Source organism: Theobroma umbraticum, unplaced genomic scaffold (assembly GCF_002168275.2).
Source record: "Theobroma umbraticum cultivar Fairchild unplaced genomic scaffold, ASM216827v3 scaffold_130.0, whole genome shotgun sequence".
Classification (NCBI taxonomy): domain Eukaryota; kingdom Viridiplantae; phylum Streptophyta; class Magnoliopsida; order Malvales; family Malvaceae; genus Theobroma; species Theobroma umbraticum.
The window spans coordinates 3,837,316-3,857,185 of NW_018397264.1; the positions used below are offsets into that span (position 1 = coordinate 3,837,316).

Genomic DNA, 19,870 nt, shown 5'->3' on the forward strand with positions numbered 1-19,870 from the left:
TGGGGTCTTTCCTGGTTAAAAATTTCTTGCACCCTCATTTTCTTTGCTCAGAAATCATAATGGAACTTTGGTGCTTTTTGGTTCGGCATGCTGAAATAGGCTTGGTGAATGAAATCATCGATGAACTATGTGCATTAATGAAATTAGTTGCATCTCCTGAATCAGTTTTTGTTCCACATTCCAGTCTCCGAAAGATAGCCCGCTCAGTCTGCATTCTTCTCACATTTAGCACCCCATCAGTGGTGGATCGTGTTTACAGTTCTGTGGCAGGTGATGACAGATTGCAGTTATCACCAGTTTTATATGCAGTCTTGCTTTTGGAAGGCTTTCCACTAACCTTGCTATCACAGAACATGAGAAGTATCACTAAAGACAAAATCATTACTGATTATTTTGGTTTCATCGATAGTTTTGATGACAAATCGTTGACTGTCTCCAGTTCTGAATTTGGGATTCCAGTTTTTGCTCTATCTGCTTTCTTGCAGTCACTGTAAGTGCTTGCAATGTGTTTATTCATTAATGAACCGGTATCTGTTTTTGTCAATTGGAAACAGAAGTAGCAATGTCTTTGTAGAAGTTCCTAATTCTTTTCCTGCAAATCAAATGAAAACTAACAGATTTCACTGTAGACAAATCATCTCCTGGTTTGACATCCTTTGCTTGCATGCTAATGTAGCTGAAGATCTGTGCAAAAATTTTCTTCTAAGAACTTTTTGATTCTATTTCTGACCTATGAAATTGATTTTAGTGTCTCAATATTAAATGAAATTACTATTCCATGCAGCCAGGTCACTGTATCTGACACTGACATGAAGACCTTGAAGTTCCTAGTTGCTATTGCTTGTGGTTGTAGGAATTCTGTGGACAAATTAAACAAGGAAGTCTATTGTATGCTTTTGAGTCAAACATTAGTGATTATCTCAAATTTGAGTCACCTGTATGCATCTGATGAAATGGAGAAGGTCATCTTGGAGCTTCACAATCTGTTTGTTTCAGGACCAGGAGCTTCAGATACTCTGTTGTATCAATGCAAACCTGGACTGGCACTTTTCATGGCTGGACTTAGTAACATGGGAATGTCGGAAAGTGATAATTGTGCTAAAAGCTCTGCTGTCTGGGAGTTGTATCACATGCTTTTGAGAGAGCAACACTGGGCGATTATTCATCTTAGCATGGCAGCATTTGGATATTTTGCTGCTCGTACTAATTGCAATCAGCTATGGAAATTTGTGCCACAAGATGCAGCTCTTTCGTATGACCTAGTGTCAGGAAATGAGATGAATGAAGAAAGATTTATGTCTGAGTTTAAGGCTTTTCTTGAAAAAGAAATGGCTCTTCATGCAGTTACACCCAGCTCCGAGCAACAGGGGCTACTTCTTGAGGAAGGTCTAGTTCTAAAAGAAAAGGTTCGCAAGATCTCAAATATCAAAGCAGAAGCTTCAGGATGTGATAACATGGAGATTGATGATGAAAACCAATCAAACAAGAGAAGGAAACTTCCTGATGGAATTAACAAGGGAGTGGAATTCTTGCAAAATGGCTTGAAGGTTATTAGTGACTGTCTTACCCAGTGGCAACCAAATCATATGGAGTCTGCTGAACTTCATGACAAGTTATTGACTCACTTTTCTAGCCTTGAAAATGTGATTGCTCGAATGGTGGGTCTTACTAGTTAAGTGATCATAGAAGCCCTCTGCATGGAAATTTCTCAAAGTGCTTGACAAGTTACTTGGGTTGCTGAATTCAAATTGTATAGGAAGTATGGAAGGGATTGGATATGGCTCAAATAGTTCTAAGCAGGTAAAAATGTTACGTTCATTCTTGTCATTGGCTGTGGCAATTTTAATCTTGCCAGGACATGGTTCCATTTCTCACATGTTATAGGACGGACATGTATGTACAGAATTTGTTCTCTAACCTAATTTTAAACATAATTGCTTTAGTACCAATGAAAATTTGTGGTCAAATTATATAATATTTCCTTTTCTTTATGCTGAATTTTGCATTCTTTTACAGGAGTTCATTTTCATTTGCTTATTCATATTTTCATGCTGGTGCTTGAGTTGTGTATTGTGTTTCTCGAATTCAATGATTGTTGATAGCTTAACTGATAAAGTACTTTGGTGGTGGGTAGTATTAAGGATTTAAGGATGTGTACCCCCGCAAAGAAAAGATTTGAGAATGAATTTTGCCTTTTGAAAAGTTTATGGGAATGGACAGATACGTTTAGTCCAGCCCATGGGGGAAAACCCGATTCTCGAATCATTGTATGTGTTAGAAGCAAGACCTTGAAAGTTGAAAACCTTTGGTTTGGTTTTTCTTTCTTTTTAATGTTTAACATAATGGACTTGCCATCAGTGTAACCTTGAAAAAAGGTTTTTAGTGGGACAGTCTTGATTGAACTTATTGTTGGGTGGTAAGTTTCCCTCTCCAAATTAACTGTTGAACAACATGATCAGAACTGTACTTGCGTCTAAATCATCAATCTCTGGTCTATGATTTCATCTGCATAGCATTGTCCGCCCTTTAATACTGATCTTAATTCTTAAATATGGTAACATAGATATGATACAGAGGCTGATTTCAGGTGCATGTGTTCCCCTGTTTTATCCCTGTCCAGATTCGATGGTTAGTATTTCTCTGTGGGCTTGAATGTGTTTAATATTGGAGCCGATACATAACACTGTGATTAAGTTCAACATTTTTGATGGTAATCTCATATAATCAACAGCGGGTCCAATGTTTATTATGCAGAAAGGCAATTACTAAAAGGGCGGTTAATCCAAAAATTCATTCCTAATCTTAAAGTTAAGCCCTTCACTGGCACATTGTCTTACTGTGTTTCACAGGCACAAACCAAGTTGAGGTTGGAACACTTGAAAATGATAGAAAGTTGATGTTTCGCTTTTTTCTGTGGAGCAAAGATATATAGAAAGTTTATGTTGCTGCGTCATTGGCAATGCAAAGGATGATAACTTAAAAGTTCCATAGAAGAGTTAATATTAAAAGATCAAGCATAAGATACGCGGATTATTTCTCAATGTTGTTTGGCTTCTAAGTTCTCTAATATCCCAGTTGGAATGCACCCACGACAAAGCACATGTATCTGTATTAAGAATTGCAAATTGCAAGAGTGGTTATGCTCGATATATATATATATATATAAGCTTGATTTGGCATGTCCATTCTGGGAACCACTTGCCATAATTAAATACAACCTTTTTAGGCCACAATTATTACCCTTAATTTGCTGCCATGTGATCATGGAAGAATGTTACATAATTAGCATAATATACTTCTATAAATGTCTTTCAATTATGATTTTGCCATTCTTGCAAATGCATCGCGTTTTACGAATCATTACAATGGCTTCTGTGATTTTTGGAAGCGACCCTTAGTTATGTTGAAGGAAGTGGAGAAAATAGTACTGTTATAGACCAGATGCAGAATGGACATAACATAAAGACAAGAATAGAATGGAAAAAAAGGGAAATTTCTTTTGTGCAAAGCTTTCGGAGACAGCACCAAAAGAAAATCTAGAACATTAATAAAGGTCATGTAACATGGTGTGGTCCTCCTCGGTGACATTCTAATATGATAACTGCTCACTTGGCTTTTTGTGTTGACAATTTTTTGTTTTGTTTTGCCTTTTTTTTCCCCTGCCAGGGTTGTAGTAAAAAGCAATAAATCCAAGATTACCTGATTCTGTGCTGGCATGACTTATACGTTATATATATATCTTTATGACTTACCATAGAAAGGCCATATTAGTTTGGTGGACTAAAAGTGCCTATATTAGCTTGCTATGTAGTTATGAGGATTCCTACTATCGCTCTTATTGTTTTAGAATTTAGGTTGTTGTGGAAGAAGAGGCTGCATCATTATCTGCCAAACATGAAGATTGCCACAAGAGTTCTGATAATGTTTTGTGTGGCTGTAGGCATCATCTTCATGTCTGTGTATCAACCAGAACACTTTTTCGGCATGGAGTATGAAGTTCGTGTGATCAATGGCTTCTCCAACAACTCTTCGCTGCCTCTAGTCATCTGGTGCATATCGCAGCAGGATGGGGATATGGGCGGGCGTGCCCTCCAGGAGGGTGACGATTTCGGATGGAGGCTCAAGACCAATATCTGGGGCAATTCCCATTACTTGTGTACCCTGAAATGGGATGCCAAGAGGAGGAGTTTCGATGCGTTTAAGGTTCCCAGAGACAGTCAGCGGTGTGCTCCTCTGAAGAAATGTTCCTGGCTGGTGAAAGAGGATGGGTTCTATTTCAGCAGTGATGAAGTCAACTGGAAGAAAGACTTCTCCTGGTACTGATTTGCATGGCACCCTATCCTTTCTGTGCAGCCAGAGGTTTAAACGTTTGTCGGGTAACCATAAACAACATGTTTTCTGCCAATGTAATTGCTTTTGCTATTGCTATATGAGCAGAACAGTTTTGACCATTGAGATCTTAATGGTAAGCTCGGCCTTGAAAGCAAAAAAAAAATAAAAAATTTCCATCCTCAGGCATACATATACCTAATGAAATTATACTCCATATACATATTTTTTATTTTTGGTTATTTAAGGTCCTTGAAAGTGCAAAACACAAGATCATCTCCTCGGAATCTTTGTAGTGATATATTGTACTTTAGTTGTACTAACTTTATAATTGGTTTTCGTTTGGGGCATGAAACTCCACAGCACATTAAAATAGGAGTGTGGAACAAAAGGTTAAGGAAGAAAGAAAAAAGAATATAGTCTTGGCCCGTCCATGGTGATTAGCAACTTGCCTTGGCAGCTGTTAAGTGGCAAGAAAGTAGTATAATAAGACAAAATCATCGCCATAAGAGTGATTATGAATCTCATCTTTGAATACATGCCAGTGTATCAATCATAAGTGGGATCCAATAAAATAATACACGAGTAATGAAGATTAGGCGCAAAAGATTAAGTGTCAGGATTAAACTGCCTTGATGACCAATAAGATGTTTGCTGAAGCAGGTTTGAGCATTTCGACAAAGCACATAGTTTATTGAGGAGAATCATGAAAGAGAAATCCTGGAAGTGCCCAAGATCATAAAATAAGGGATTACATATTATATTGCAAAGCAACCTTTTTTTGATAGCAGAAACTTTTTATCTCCAACTTTTGGTTTTGGTTTAACATGCTTTTTATCGCTTCACTGTCTCACCAGTACTCGTGGGTCTCTACACCCTACTCCCATGATTCGATAAAGATTCTGGTTCCACTCATCGAACAAATGCAATAAATCATTGCATCAACAGTTTACAGCAACACTGGTTTCTTCTCACAGTTTAAAATTCAAAATTTTCTTTTCTTGATAGAGCAGAGCATCAAATTGGAGTGCTGAGTTAGTTCTGGCAATGAATTGTGGATATAGCAGGACTTTTCTTAACAAGAACGCAAGCACAGAGCATACGGACTAGAGTGTAGATATGACATGATTCTTATCAAAAACCTTCATACAGGCATATCAGACAAGCCGAAAAGGCAGCCAAAGTGACTGCTTACACTTCATAGTTGCACTAATTTTTGGTAATTGGTGCCATAGCCTGCTTAAATATGGGGATCGAAGTAAAGAAAAATGCGAGATTCGAATCAATGAATAAGCATTTAATAAAATTATATTATTATTTTAAGAAAAGACAACGTTATGATGAGCCGCAAAGTTGATACTACTTGTTTAGCCTGGCATTGTTGGTTGCCACTCCAAAACCTGTAACAGTGAAATATGAGTCCTTTGATAATACCCTGAAAAGAAAAATATGCGGCAACTTGTCCAAAATGAAGTTGTCTTTTCCACTTGATTCATCACGCAGAATTGTTTCATTTCGAAGTATCAACTTTCTCTTTTTCTCCTTAATAGGAAATGAATGTTCCTTGTCTTAAGTTTATGACTAAGTAAACCTTGCTTTTCATTGCTTTTATGTCTAGCATGCCCTGGTCCTTCTATAATTCATGAGTGGCTATGATCTCAACCCTTGGAAAAACTTAGATTAGCAACTCTTTTTATAGATAAGGAAAGCTATTGACTTGAAACGATTATATTGAAATTTTGATTTTTTATCTTAATGGATATATATTGTTGATAGAGTTTTTAACCTCACAAATAAATTTGTCAAGTCATTTAATAAGTATGTTAATTTATTAATTTTTTTAATTATAATCTTACGGATATGTAATGACTTTGTAAACTCTCTTTGTAAAGTTTAAAAAGATTTGAAGTTATTTCATTTTATAGTTCAAACTTAAAAAATTTTAAGTTTATACAAAAAAACCTCATTAAATGCATTAAAACTCGAGAATTGAGTTTGAGATGACTTCCAAATGATAGAGGCAGAGAAAGCTCAGGTTGAGTAGTGGCAGTCAATTGATTTAAGTCACCATTTCAAGTAGCATGATGATGATTGATCATACAATGGCACCCATTTATTGCTCTTCTGGATTGCATCCAATCTTTAAAGAAGCAAAAGCAAAATCCAAAAGGGCAATCTCCTTCACACCCTCATCTCATCAACTCAATTCACATCAAAGAAAAAGCAAGTCAATGAGGAAACAATGTAGATAAATAGATAGAAAGATACACCCTTCAAAAGATAGAGACAAACCATATACAGCACGATGGCAGCAGTCTCTTTCTGTTTCCATAAACCAAAATGGCGTATGATAATATTCCCTTTTCTTTTTTTCCCCTGCTGTTCTCTATAATTTCAGGGGCAAAGAAATCCTTTTTTTTTTTTTTTCTAATTTTTGCTGAATGAATATGCAAACACTTTTTCAGTTACAGGGTTTTTCCAACTTATATGGATCTTCTTTCTCTAGCAAGTATGGAGTGTCTCTTTCTGTGCTTTTAATCAACAAAACACTAATAGAAAAAACCCTATATTATTTATTTGCAAATTCTGTACTACCTTTCATAAGCTAATGTCTGTGCAGGTATGTTGAGAAGGTGTCATCATATATCTAGTAGTTGTTTCGTCACTTGCATAATTTTCTAGTGTTTTCTGACACTTGATATGGTATACAAGGCTGCTAGCTAGAAGCCGCACAATGTGTTGCACATGAAACTTTTGATGACCTCTGAATCAAGTACTCTTCAGTGTTCATATAATATTTTCCCATAGATTCGAAGGTACTCAAGATCTTCTTGAAAAGGATGTTTCCTCTGCAAATATCCTCTTCAATCAAAATTCTGTACACTCAACAGTACCACAAATTTGCAGTTGCAGGGCAATCTGGCTTCCTGATAAAGCAACAAACTCCATGGCGGGTATATAGTGAATGAATATTACCCAAAAAAAAAGAAACCAAGAATTTAAAAATTAAAGACCCCTTCTCATTGCCATTGACCAAAAACAAAAAAAAAAAAGAAAAACCATTTCAATATAATTGAATAAACTCAGAAAAGGAAAAAAATATTGAATCTTCAATCTTAATTCTTCATTGCAAAAGGTAAAACTTTTAACTTAAACCTAATGGGCGATTGATTAAAAATCATGAGTCTTTCTGATTTGTTTTCTTTTACTTTATTTTTAATTAAATAATATAACTTTTTATTCCTTAATGCTAAAATTAAGCTGTGAAAACAGTAAAAAGTAGTAGCAAGTTGAAGTGGTGCATCTGAGGGAAACGGTGCCCAAAAACCATCTCCTTCAACTTCAAGAGTGATGCCTTAATTAATTGTGGAAGCAAGCAGTCTTCCTCTGTTTTGTGCAGTGAAGCAGGTGGTTCTTGCTGCTTATAATGAATGGAAATTCTCATGTTTTAACACCAAAAAAAAGTAGCACTAAAAAGGGGGTTTCCGAGTGCTGGGTGACATGGTAGCAAAAAGCGTGGGGGCGCTTGTCGAACTCCTGTTGCGCCTTCCAACTTGTTATACATTCACAATCACGCATGCTTGCTTGGGCCAGCCTCCAAATTTTGTCGACTCTCTTCTCTTTGCTTCCAAACTTCACCACCCATATATTTTTGTTTCCTATGATTTAATCTTTACCTATTGCTCACATATATAATAAGGCAAAGGTATCAACTGGATTCCAAGTAAACATTGACTCAGCAAAGATTTCATTAATTTTATTTTAAAATTATTTATTCATTTTTGGGCCAATAGTAAGGTCAATTTCGAGGCCCCAAGAAAGCACTCCCACCAAAGAAGTGTAGCTTACCAATTAGGTAGTTGCCTATAAGGAAATTACTTCTTCTTATATGATCCAGCCTATAAATTAAATGGAATAAAAAAAAAAACTCCAATTCATTAAAATTATAAATAACAGTCCAATAAAAGTGTAACCTGCTTAGCCATTAATGTTTATCAAGTCAAAAGCCTTAAAACTCGAAAATTCAAGTGCCACCAAACTCAGCTATTATTTTTTTATCTTTATTTTCTTTTACTCTCCATGTAAGGTTTAAAAGCTACAAACAGTATATGCTATATTCCCTCTCCATATTACATGTCTCTCTTTTTTTTTTTTGGGAAAATATGTTTAAATTAACCTATATGCATTCATCTTAGGTTTTGAATAAAACCTAAAATATGATAGGTCCAAGAAAAGGCAAAAGGGCCACGACCCATGATGACACCGAAAATGGAAATGGGATGTTGCTACAAATTGGCAAATTTCAATGAAGAGAACTTATTCTCTGGGTTTAAGTTTAAGGTTCTTCGTTAAAATTAATTGAAATAAATTAAAATTTTAAATGAAATTGGTAAATTGATAAAATTTAATGAAAATAATATCTGTGTAAAATGTGAGTGATATTTATTATACGGTAAAAATGGTCAGAATTTTCAATAAAACTATCAAAATATATACAAATTATTAATTGGAATTTTTAAATTTAATTTTTAATTAATAGTTTTTAATAATAGAGTTCAGGAATTTCAGTTATGAAATTTTCACTTTAGGTCTTGCCCAACTCGAATCCCCAACTCCACGCTAAAGGACAATTAACGCAGTGGACACAATTTTTAAGAAGTATTAATTGGCACGATATAGGTGCCTGACCTATTACGCCTAAACTAAACAGCAAAAAAACTGTAATATGATACCTATTTTATTAATTGTTAATCTTCGCTTCTCCATCCTCGTCACATAGCTTTAGCTCTATAAAACCCTAATAGCCTAAAGATCAGGGTCCTTATTCACAGGAATAAACATCAATCTTCTCATAAAAATGGAAAATGGCTGATTCTGTTAAGATTTTGCCTCTCTTTTTCCTTGCATTTTGTTGCATCTACCCATAGCAGTGGCCATAGAGGCCATAACGGTTACCATTCACGTTATAATTGAGTTGCCTCCAAGTTCAGGAATTACCACGGCTGATCGCATTGGGAGGAGTGGAAGCTGAATTGAATCATATGGTGGCCGAATAAGCAGTACATACGCAAAGCTGAGAATGGTAGCAAGAAGGGGTCATGGCTTGCTTTTGCCCTCTTAGAAATGTGCTTCGTAGGGATGTCTTCTGGTCAGGATGGGTTCTGTTTTAGCTATGATCAGTCTAACTGGATGAAAATCAATGACTGGGAACACTAGTGTGTCATACGGCTATCTTCCTCTATTGAGGGACTAATGCAAACAATCTTTGTAAAATGAAGAAAAAAAACAGTGAATTTGAAATCTCTTTGTTTGAGAGAGAATTGAAAAAAAAAGATTTAGTACATTTATAATTTATTTTTATTTCAAGAGTGATTTGCTTTTTCGCTCTGAATCGAATTATTAACTTAATAACCTGATTCAGAACATTATATGATTACTCTTCATCCACTCTCATACAAAATTCTGAATACATCATTAAATATAAGTAAGTTTTTTAATAGTATCGTCACAGTATGGCCAAAATCATCTATTTCCATAGGATCATATTTCTCAATATGTGAATATTCCTCGGATTAGAGTTGTTCAACCTTTTTTGATTCTAAAACTTTCAGTTCACAATTTTTTGATGGATGGAATTTTTTTTTCATATTTCGTTAATGTATTGGTGAAATGGGAGGAGAGAAATGGCGAGATTTATTATATAAATGAAAAGTTTAACTAACGATACCAATAGACATATGCCATGTCAAACATGAGTTTTACCGGATAAACCACCAAATAATTACTCTTTATTTATCAGCTAAAAACAAATTAATAAGGTACAATCTTGATTACTAAACTTTTATAATATTTTGTGCAATAAAATAATATAAAAGAAATTTAAAGAACACTGAAAAAGAAATCAGAGATTGCTATTTGTTGGTTTTTTATGTTATCTCTAGAGCCAAAGGAGGGTCTATTTATAAATATAGGTGTCTCATCCTAGCAGATACAAGTGTTTATTTTAACAGTCACCAGTGTCTATTTTTAGGAGTAAAATACGAAATCCTCTTTGATATATTTTTAAAGTATACTTTCGTCCCCGTTATTTCAAAATGCAATGCTAACCTTTTAACTTTTTATTATCATAACTCCATAGTTATTTACAAATAAGAAAGTTCATATAATTACTCTCAAATAATTAAAAAACAAAAATACAATCTAACTTAATTAAAAATAATGAAAATATTTTTTTATTCAATGTTTATGGACTTAAAAATATAAAAAAGAGACACGTAATTTAATTAAACTATATATAAGTTTTTAAATGTTTTTTTTCTCTATTTTTTCCTTATTCTTTCCGTTTCTTTTGTTCTCTACTTGTGCTGTTGAAAAGCATAATAGTTATTTTTTTATGTATAATTTCTTAAAAGCCTTTTATAACTTGGTAAAACGACACCGTGTGGCAGGAGAAAGAAGCATTAAGAAGGAAAACGATGTCATTTCAATCATTACAAGGGTTCAACAATAAACTATGTGATTTGGTGTGCTGGGATTATTTACAAATTATAATAATAATAAATTAATGGTTTAAAATATGATGCAATAATAAATAAAAAATATAGTGAATATAAAAATTCATAATCATTTAAAAATAAATATTTTTAAAAGAATGTTACAAGCAGTAATTTTTTAGAGTGAAAATGCATTTTATCTTTATTATTTTAACCAAACTTCAATTTAGTGTTGCAATTATAATTGACGCTTGCAAAAAGAAATTATGATTGAAAATAATTATAATCAAAGGTATTTATTGTTTTTACTATTAAGGACGAATTTGTTATAATTAAAATAGTATTTTTTTTACTTTGCATTTACTATTAAAATTAATGATTACGATCAAATACAAATCAATTGTAATACTAATCAAACTTAAAACACCAAGTATAATGTTATAACAAATGATGCTGATTTGAACCTAAACCATTTTTGATTGTAAGAATTAGTTTATTAATAGATAGTAAAAAAAAAACACATATAAAAATTAAAAATGCATTAACAATGGTAACGACAAATAAAAGTATTGTCAGGAATAGTGAGCATCTTGCCCATATTTCATCCTGCAACCGTTGAAGCATTCGTCTATTGCGCAACCTCCCCCAAGGCCGAGTATATCACAACTGCCGATAGCATTTGCCATCATTGACTCGTTGCTTCTGCCAAATATTTTATCCATATATATATTTGTGGTGAAATTTATATATAAATTTAAAATTTTCAAAAACCTATTTTTCATTGTTGAGAGAAGATATTGTCTAGAAAAGATACAAATATGCTTTAAAAGTTAAGCCTATTATAGGGTTTTTCTGTAATTTTAGTAGTATATACATATTCTGTCATGAAGAAGAGAGATAATGTCAATCATCTAAAACAATAAAATATCAATATCAATGTCCACAGAGCATGGGAAAGATAAGAAAAATGGGACAAACAGACAGATCATTACATGCCTTACCCTAACTAGATCTTAAATTCTTTATTCACTAGCACTGAAAATTAATATGTTCTAGATCACTTGGACGCAAACAAATATCCCATTTCAAGTGAATAACCGCATAAAGCAGAAAAATAATAACAATAAATCACTGTTAGAGGCATCTTCACATATCATCTTGACCGATGGTAATAGTAATTAGTGGCGAAAGTACAACACCAAAGGCATAACCTACCTGGGCAATGTAGCCAGATGATCCAGCGACTGCTGACATGGACTTAGATTGGGGCATGTCAATCACTTTCGCCAAACCAAAATCACCAACATGGGCTTCCAAATTTTCATCATGTAAGATATCACTGGACGGTGAACGATCCTAGGTTTGCAGTCATGATGTAAATAATAAGCAAGACCTTCAGCAAGTAGGGCATTCTAAGCTACAGGAGGCCCCATGAAGTACTTCACCAAGCTATCGTTTTCCCATGTATTCATAAAGAAGCGGATTGGAACCTTGGTGATAGCAAAAACCATAACGCTTCACAATATTTGGATGCCTAATATTTCCTAGTGTTAGAATTTCAGCCCGAAAACTATTCTCAATGTTGTTGCACTTTGCATTTGATGCGCGCCTTTTAACTTCATAACCACCCATATATTTTTATTTTCTGTTATTTAATCTTTACATATTACAGACATATATAATATATAATGTATCAAGTTTATTCCAAGTATCGTTGACTCAGTAATTTCTTTTTATATTTTCATTATGTATTCCTTTATAATTTCATTAATTTTGAATAGCTCTCTCAAAATTTTAAGGTTTTCTTTTTAAAAATTTTTGGGCCAATAGCACCACCAAGGAAGTGTCCCCTATCCATTAGGTAGTTGGCATAGACGTAAAGTTTCATTCTTATACTATAAGGAAATTACTTCATCTTCTAGCCTATAAATTAAATGGAATAAAAAAAATCTTCACTTCATTAAAATATAAATAACAGTCTAATAAAAGTGTAACCTGCTTAGCTATTAACGTTAATCAAGTCAACTTGAAAATTCAAGTGCCACCAAACTCAGCTAATTTTTTTTTTACTCTCCATGCATGTAAGGTTACACTATATTCGCTCTCCATATTATATATATATATATATATATTGGAAAATATGTCACATTTACCTTTATGCATACATGTATGTAAGGGTGCTCAAGACTAGGTTTAGAACAAAACCAAAAATATGGTAGGCCCAAGAAAAGGCAAAAGGGCCACAACCCATGATGAATCTGAAAATGGAAATGGGGTGTAATACAAATTTAAAAATTTTAAAGGAAAGAACTTATTTTTTGGATTTAAGTTTTAATGTTCTTCGTTAAAATTGATCGAATAAAAAAATTAAAATGTTAAATAAAAATAGATTGATAAAATTTGATGAAAAAATTAATCATATAAAAACTTTTAATTAAAATTACAACTACGTGTAAAATTTGAGTGATGTTTATTGGACAGTAAAAATTTTATCAGAATTTTTAATAAAATATCTATTTTAATAAAATATCAAAATATATAGAAATTATTTGAAATTTTGTTTACTCCATCTTCAATTTAATTTTTAATAATAGACTTCAGGAATTTGATTAATGAAACTTTAAGTCTTGCTAATTAGGTAATTCCAATACCGCGACTCCACGTTAAAGGACAATTAAAGCATTGCAGTAACTGAAGAATCAATGTGAAATATTAATTGGCACAGCCTAGATGCCTGACCTGTCACGCCTAAACAGCAAACAACAGCGCAATATGAAAATTATTCTATTAATTGTTAATTCACTCTTTCACCCTCATTTCATTGCTTTAAGAGCAGTGTCCTTATTCACAGAATTAAACATTGATCTTCTCACCAAAAAGAAAAAAAATGGCTGATTCTGTTAAGATTTTGCCTCTCCTTTTACTTTCATTTTGTTGCATCTATCCCATAGCAGCAGCCATAGAGGCCATAACGGTTACTATTCACATTATAATTGAGTTGCCTCCAAGTTCAGGGATTACCAGGGTTGATTGCATTGGGGAGGAGTGGAAGCTAAAGCCAGGGGAACACTTTCAAATTACGCGGTGGCCAGATAGGCAGTACATATGCATAGCTGAGAACGGTAGCAAGAAGGGCTCTTGGCTTGCTTTTGACCCTCTCAGAGATGTGCTTCGTAGAGATGTCTTCTCGTCAGTGAGAGAGGATGGGTTCTATTTTAGGTATGATCAGTCTATTTGGATGAAAATCAATGGCTGGGAAAATTAGCAATAGCATTGTCACTTGTTATAGCTAAGGAATGTTACTTTTTATTTTCTAAGTTTACCATGAATAAATGATGAGAACATCAATATTGTCTTTGTCATGAGCGATCTTCCTCTATTGACCATTGATATATTGTATGGTAGATCCAATTGTTAATTTATCTCTTCTATGTAAAGCTTAAAAAACTCTTAAAAAGCCATTAAAGCACTGAAGTTGCTTCAAAAAGTACTTTAAAATCGACAAAATCATGCATATCATTTGTAGATTGTGCGAAGTAGAATGGGAATAAAGAAAGAATCACGAGGGCATGCCCAGCTACCGACTAATGCTGTAGGATCCACTATCTAAATGCACAATCTATAATCTTAACCATTCATTTGAGGGGTAAGCGGTGAAGCACTACACAAGAGAGACATTTATAAATTGTATGATTGACAGTTTTGGATATCTTACAGACATGATGATGATGGATTCTTTCTGGTGGTAGATGCCAGGTCCCATGCTTCTGCTTCCCCTTTCATTTTTGTTGACTGATTTAATTGCTACTTGGATTCTTCTGGAATGTACTAAAAACAAAACAATATATGCATGCACATGATTACAAAAGATGCTAATAAATTGATAAAAAAAATTCTAGATTATATATAAACTGATAAGAGAAACCTTTAGATCCGTGAAGCAAGACCTTCACAAAATTGAAATTAAGTCTTTGATATGCTTGGCTTATAAGATCACTAGCTAGTCATACGTCGCCAGATTTTATCTTTTATTGATCTTAAACGTCAAGATATAACTCGTGGTCCTGAAAATCGGTGATATTGTCTAATTATATAGCTATTAATTGAGGTCAAAATTACTAATACAAGCTTCCCCCTTCCTTTCACAAGTGATTGCTGGTAGTCTGCAGTGATTGTAGGCGATGGTCTGATCAATCATAAATCATGCAATTAAGAAATTATTCCCAACTTTAAAAGGAATATTTGATTTTCATCAAGGATAATTTAAAATTTTAAAAGCTAATCCATTAACTGGGGACAGTTCTAAAATGATTGTTTTGAGGTGAAGCAGTACCAATAATTTTGAGGTTTTGTGCTGGTTCGCAAAGTCATTGACCACCTACTTTTAGTTGCTGTATTTTGACTTCCATTGCTATATCTCTCCACTATAATCGGAAAGCTGTCCATTCCATCCTTGTGCATGTATTTTCTATCACTTATAAAAGGGAGAGAAGAAGGGAAAAGAAATCGTTGACAACAAACATTTCTAGCTGACATGGTTGCTCGGAGCCATTTTGTTCTGTTTCTTGTTTCGGTATTCATTTTGAGTGTAGCAGGGCTTGGACAACATGACAAGGATCTGGCAACGGTTCATGTAATCAATGCCATGCCAAGGGACTCAGGGCCGATGCAAATCCGCTGCAGTTCCAAGTATACAGATCATGGGATGCGAGAGCTTCATGTAGGGGATGATTATCAATGTGGTGTCAGGGAACAAGCCTTGTATTACTGTGAAGCCATTTCGGGAAGGCAAATAGCATCCTGGCATGCGTTTCAGCCTCGCAGAGATAAGAATCACAAGGCAGTTTTCTGGCTGGTGAAGGAGGATGGGTTCTATCTTAGTTGGGATAATTCTAGCTGGGTCAGAAAATCTGGATGGTACACTGAGTGAAATTTAGCATGTATTTCATTTCTTTTCTGCTCTTTGTTTGTTCAGAATCATCGTAACTCTGAGCCAATTGATAAGAATTGTTTCTGTTATTGCTTCTGATGAATTCTGGATTAAAATAAATCTTCCATGTTTCCCTAAAATCTTCTATCAATGGTCACATGTTTACATCAAAATGATTCCTTAAATTTGCAGATATCTGAGCAGCTTTTTTGTTTTGAAAGTCATCTGAGCCGATTTGATGGCCATGAAAGTGATTCCCGTGCACATTAATTCTTTCTTTATTATGTTTAACCAGATTGACATATATATATATATTTATATATATATGGGTTTGTTAAGGAGTGATTTTAGAATACTCTCTTTATAATAATATTTTTGTATGAAATAGAATAGTTAGCCGTTAAAGTAATGATTTTCAATGTATTGAAAAAAATTTTATATAGTAATTATAGTGTGCGTAGTCATTAAGAAAACCTCAAATTTATATAAAATCATTGACTTCAATTAACTATAGTTGCACGAGGCATGTGAAGTTCTCACCCAATTCCAGTTGGGTGGTATGTCATGCATGTGAAGCTTGTAAATTCCCTTTGATAAACTGATACCCTTTCTTGGGAAAACAGTTAAATTCTTCCCACCATGGCTTCATTAGGTGACAAAAGAACGTGGAAATAAAGAATAGATCTGGCAAAGTTCTTCAGGAAGTTTTGGTAATGTCGGGAAGTGGTTTGGCAAAACAAACATGACGGTTTTCCAGTCCTCTACAGTGAAGGGAACGCCCTTTCTGGGGGCTCTTCTGCTGGGCGTGAATGGTCTGTCTCTCTTGAGCAGCAGGCCTTCGATTCAAAAGAACCTTTTTCTCATAATTAAGCAGCATTAATTGTGCATTTGCGTTAAATGCTCATAATGTTAACAATATTTATTTTAATTTTTTTTAAAATTTTTACCTTTATATACATTTTATGGTTCATTGATGTATAAATACTGTGCGCTTACAATATATTAATTATAAATTCATATTAATTAATTCTGTTTCCTTCTTCGAATTAGGACCTTTTAGTGCAACCCATTTGGGAATAATATTTTAATTGATTTTAGATCTTTTAAAATTTGCATTAATTGTATACACAACAGCATTGTTTCTTTTTTTTGTGTGTATAATATTCCAGTCATTTTACATATCCTATTTGGAAAGAATATTTTATTTAAATTACGTACCTTATAAAGGCCTTCCTAAATAGAGAAAATATTAATAAGAATTAATATCAATTAAATTTGACAACTGTCATATACATAAGTTTTCCTGGCTTACATAAACAAGAAAATTAATGAATTTATTGCATTAGTGCTTTTATATAGAAAGTCTATTCTAACTATAAATGCAAAAGTGGTTTATCATGTACCAAAAAAAGAGTGGCTTTAGTTATATAAGCTTCAAAATCATATAAAAATCAACAATCACATTGTCACACCATGGCTAACTTCAAAGAACTGCTCTTGCCTATGCTGGCGCTTTGCATTTTGTATCCATTGGCATATGCAGTCAATGAAGATCTTTTGTTTATCAAATACCATATTCACATAACCAACGATATGCCTCCGGATTTCCCTCCCTATATCCCTGCTTTATCTCTCCATTGCAAGTCCAAAGACGAGGACCTTGGTGAGAAGGAACTGTCGGAGCATCAGGATTATACTTGGAATTCCAGTATAAACGATTTCAGAACCACCCTTTATTTCTGCAATGCTAGATGGGAAAAAAAGCAGAGGTATTTTGTGGCTTTCAAGGCCACGAGAGATGAACACCGCTGCCGAGTGTATCATAACTCTTGCCTGTGGTCAGTGAGGGGAGACGGAATTTATTTTAGCAACAATAATTCTACCTGGACTAATGAGTATCCATGGTAGTGAAAGAGATTGTACGCAAAACGATTTTCAGCTTTTCCCTGTGAGGATAAATTGGAATTAATAAATGCTAATCCTTTTTTAATTGAATCCCTTTGTTTTCTATGCGTAGCTCCATGTCATCATTATGCTTATTTATTTCAAGTGATTTTTTATCAGAGATAGGATAAGTTCATATGAATGTGGTGTTTTTTGGTAAATTGTTTTGAAAAAAATGCTCCTCCCCTTCTGGTGTTTTGGTTTTTGGGTTGAAGGTTTTTATAATCAGAGGATTAAGCTTGCAAAATTTTTTCAGATTTACTTTGAACTTTTGGGAAGCTTGTTGCAGATGACAACATTGTTGCAAATCAATCAAATTTAAAGGGTAATTTTATTTGCAGATAAATAAGAGAAAAAAAATAAGATAAAATTTTCAGTTGGGATCTGAATTATATAATAAGATCATCAAAATTGACCTTACTATAAGGTTAATAAATTAAGATCATTAGATATTTAATTACAAATATTAACCATTGTTTAAATTTAAATTTGTAATTTGTAAACTTAAATATTCAATAATTACTTATGAATTGATTAAGAAATTAATTTTGACTTTATAGCAGGATCTATTCTGATAATCTTATTATAGAATTTAGAACCCAATTGAATATTTTATCTTAGTTTTTTTTCCTTATTTTTCTCCAAATAAAAATTATGTTTTAAATTTGTTTCATTTTCATAGTTGATTTTCATTAAGTTTGTACGTTTTAAAATAAGAAGAGTTAAAGTGTACTTTAAAAGTGTATGGAGGAGTTTTGTATTTACACTTTTCAATAAATATAATTGTCTGTTATCAATGGACAAAATACAACTATTTGTTCGAACACGTGTCTGTTAGAAATAATATTTGCTTAAATTACCTTATAAAGGCTTTCCTAAGAAGAGAAATATTAAGACGAATTAATGTTAAATAAATTTGACAACTCTCATGTACATAATTTTTCCCAGCAAAGACAAACAAGAAAAGTAATGTCTTTATTGCATAGGACAAATCCTGGTACTGTTTCAATCCATAAATGGGAAAGTGGCTTAGTTTGTACCGAAAAGAAGTGGCTTTAGTTACATAAGCTTCAATGTTATATAGAAATCAACAACCACCCACATTTTCAGAACAACAACATGGCTAACCTCAAAGAATTGTTCTTGCCCATGCTGGCACTTTGCATTATGTGCCCATTGGCGTTTGCAATCGATGAAGATCTTTTGGTTGTCGAATACCATATTCACATAATCAACGATTTGCCTTCCGATTTGCCTCCCAATATCCCTGCGCTATCTCTCCATTGCAAGTCCAAAGACAAGGACCTTGGTGAGAAGAACATGTTGGAGCATCAGGATTACACCTGGGATTCCAGAATAAACCTTCTCAGAACCACCCTTTTTTTCTGCAATGCTAGATGGGAAGGAAAGCAGAGGTATTTTGAGGCTTTCAAGGCTACGAGAGATGAACACCGCTGCCGAGTGTATCATAACTCTTGCTTGTGGTCAATGAGGCATGATGGGATTTATTTTAGCAACGATAATTCTTCTTGGACTAATGAGTATCCATGGTAGCGAAAGAGAGTGTAAAATGAATTTCAGCTTTTCCCTGTGAGGATAATTTGGAATTAATAAATGCTAATCCTTTTTTAATTGAATCCCTTTGTTTTCCATGCGTAGTTTCATGTCTTACAGCTTTTGGTCAAGCTTTCACTATTAGTATTAGTATTTGGAGTTGCTTTTATATACGTTTCATCCTTTTTGTAGGAACCATTTTGTTGCAGCGCAGTGCAATATATCAAAGAGTTGAGAAAAGAAGTATGAGAATTTTTCAAATGTTCCTCATTTTGAGTTTAGACAAAAAGGGGATTCAAATTTAATTTTTTGAATAGGAGATACATATACTTAAACCATATATCAATTTTTCTTTTCCTTTTTTTTCCTTGCATGACTGAGGAATTTATAATATTGACTTTGGGCACAAATGCAAATTTTGTCAAGGTACGTACATGGTATAGAGTATGGTAAGGAAAATTTTAGAGAACTATATTTTAAAAAAAAATTTCCATCAAATATATTGTTGATTGCAAAAGATAACAAATTTTCTATATATTGATTAAAGATGGTAAAATTTTCAAGATATTTCAGGGAACTAAGGTAATAGGGGTGTTTCTAATGCTTGGGTTCTTGATGA

At 33.6% G+C, this 19,870-nt stretch overlaps 5 protein-coding genes across 7 annotated transcripts in view; all 5 read left to right on the top strand.

Annotated features, from left to right (window-relative positions):
- The window catches only part of LOC110421735 (holliday junction resolvase), a 5,953-nt gene extending 3,998 nt beyond the window's left edge, over positions 1–1,955 (top strand). For all 3 annotated transcript variants that reach the window (XM_021435397.1, XM_021435398.1, XM_021435400.1), the window contains 2 exons: positions 1–490; positions 785–1,955. The exon at positions 1–490 is cut by the window's left edge. In XM_021435397.1, coding sequence (XP_021291072.1) covers positions 1–490; positions 785–1,676 — 1,382 coding nt within the window. In that variant the 3' untranslated portion in view covers positions 1,677–1,955. The remainder of the gene's footprint in view (positions 491–784) is intronic.
- Positions 1,956–3,813: 1,858 nt separating this feature from the next.
- On the top strand, positions 3,814–4,323 carry LOC110422299 (S-protein homolog 6-like). The gene has a single exon (XM_021436161.1). The coding sequence runs from the start codon at positions 3,814–3,816 to the stop codon at positions 4,321–4,323; it is 510 nt and encodes a 169-aa protein (XP_021291836.1).
- Positions 4,324–15,357: 11,034 nt separating this feature from the next.
- Positions 15,358–15,753, top strand: LOC110421217 (uncharacterized). Its single transcript, XM_021434737.2, has one exon. It carries the CDS (start codon positions 15,358–15,360, stop codon positions 15,751–15,753), a length of 396 nt encoding a protein of 131 aa, XP_021290412.1.
- A 1,473-nt stretch (positions 15,754–17,226) lies between these two features.
- Positions 17,227–17,661, top strand: LOC110421442 (S-protein homolog 18-like). The gene has a single exon (XM_021435044.1). The coding sequence runs from the start codon at positions 17,227–17,229 to the stop codon at positions 17,659–17,661; it is 435 nt and encodes a 144-aa protein (XP_021290719.1).
- A 1,155-nt stretch (positions 17,662–18,816) lies between these two features.
- Positions 18,817–19,251, top strand: LOC110421443 (S-protein homolog 18-like). The gene has a single exon (XM_021435045.1). It carries the CDS (start codon positions 18,817–18,819, stop codon positions 19,249–19,251), a length of 435 nt encoding a protein of 144 aa, XP_021290720.1.
- Positions 19,252–19,870: the final 619 nt, after the last annotated feature.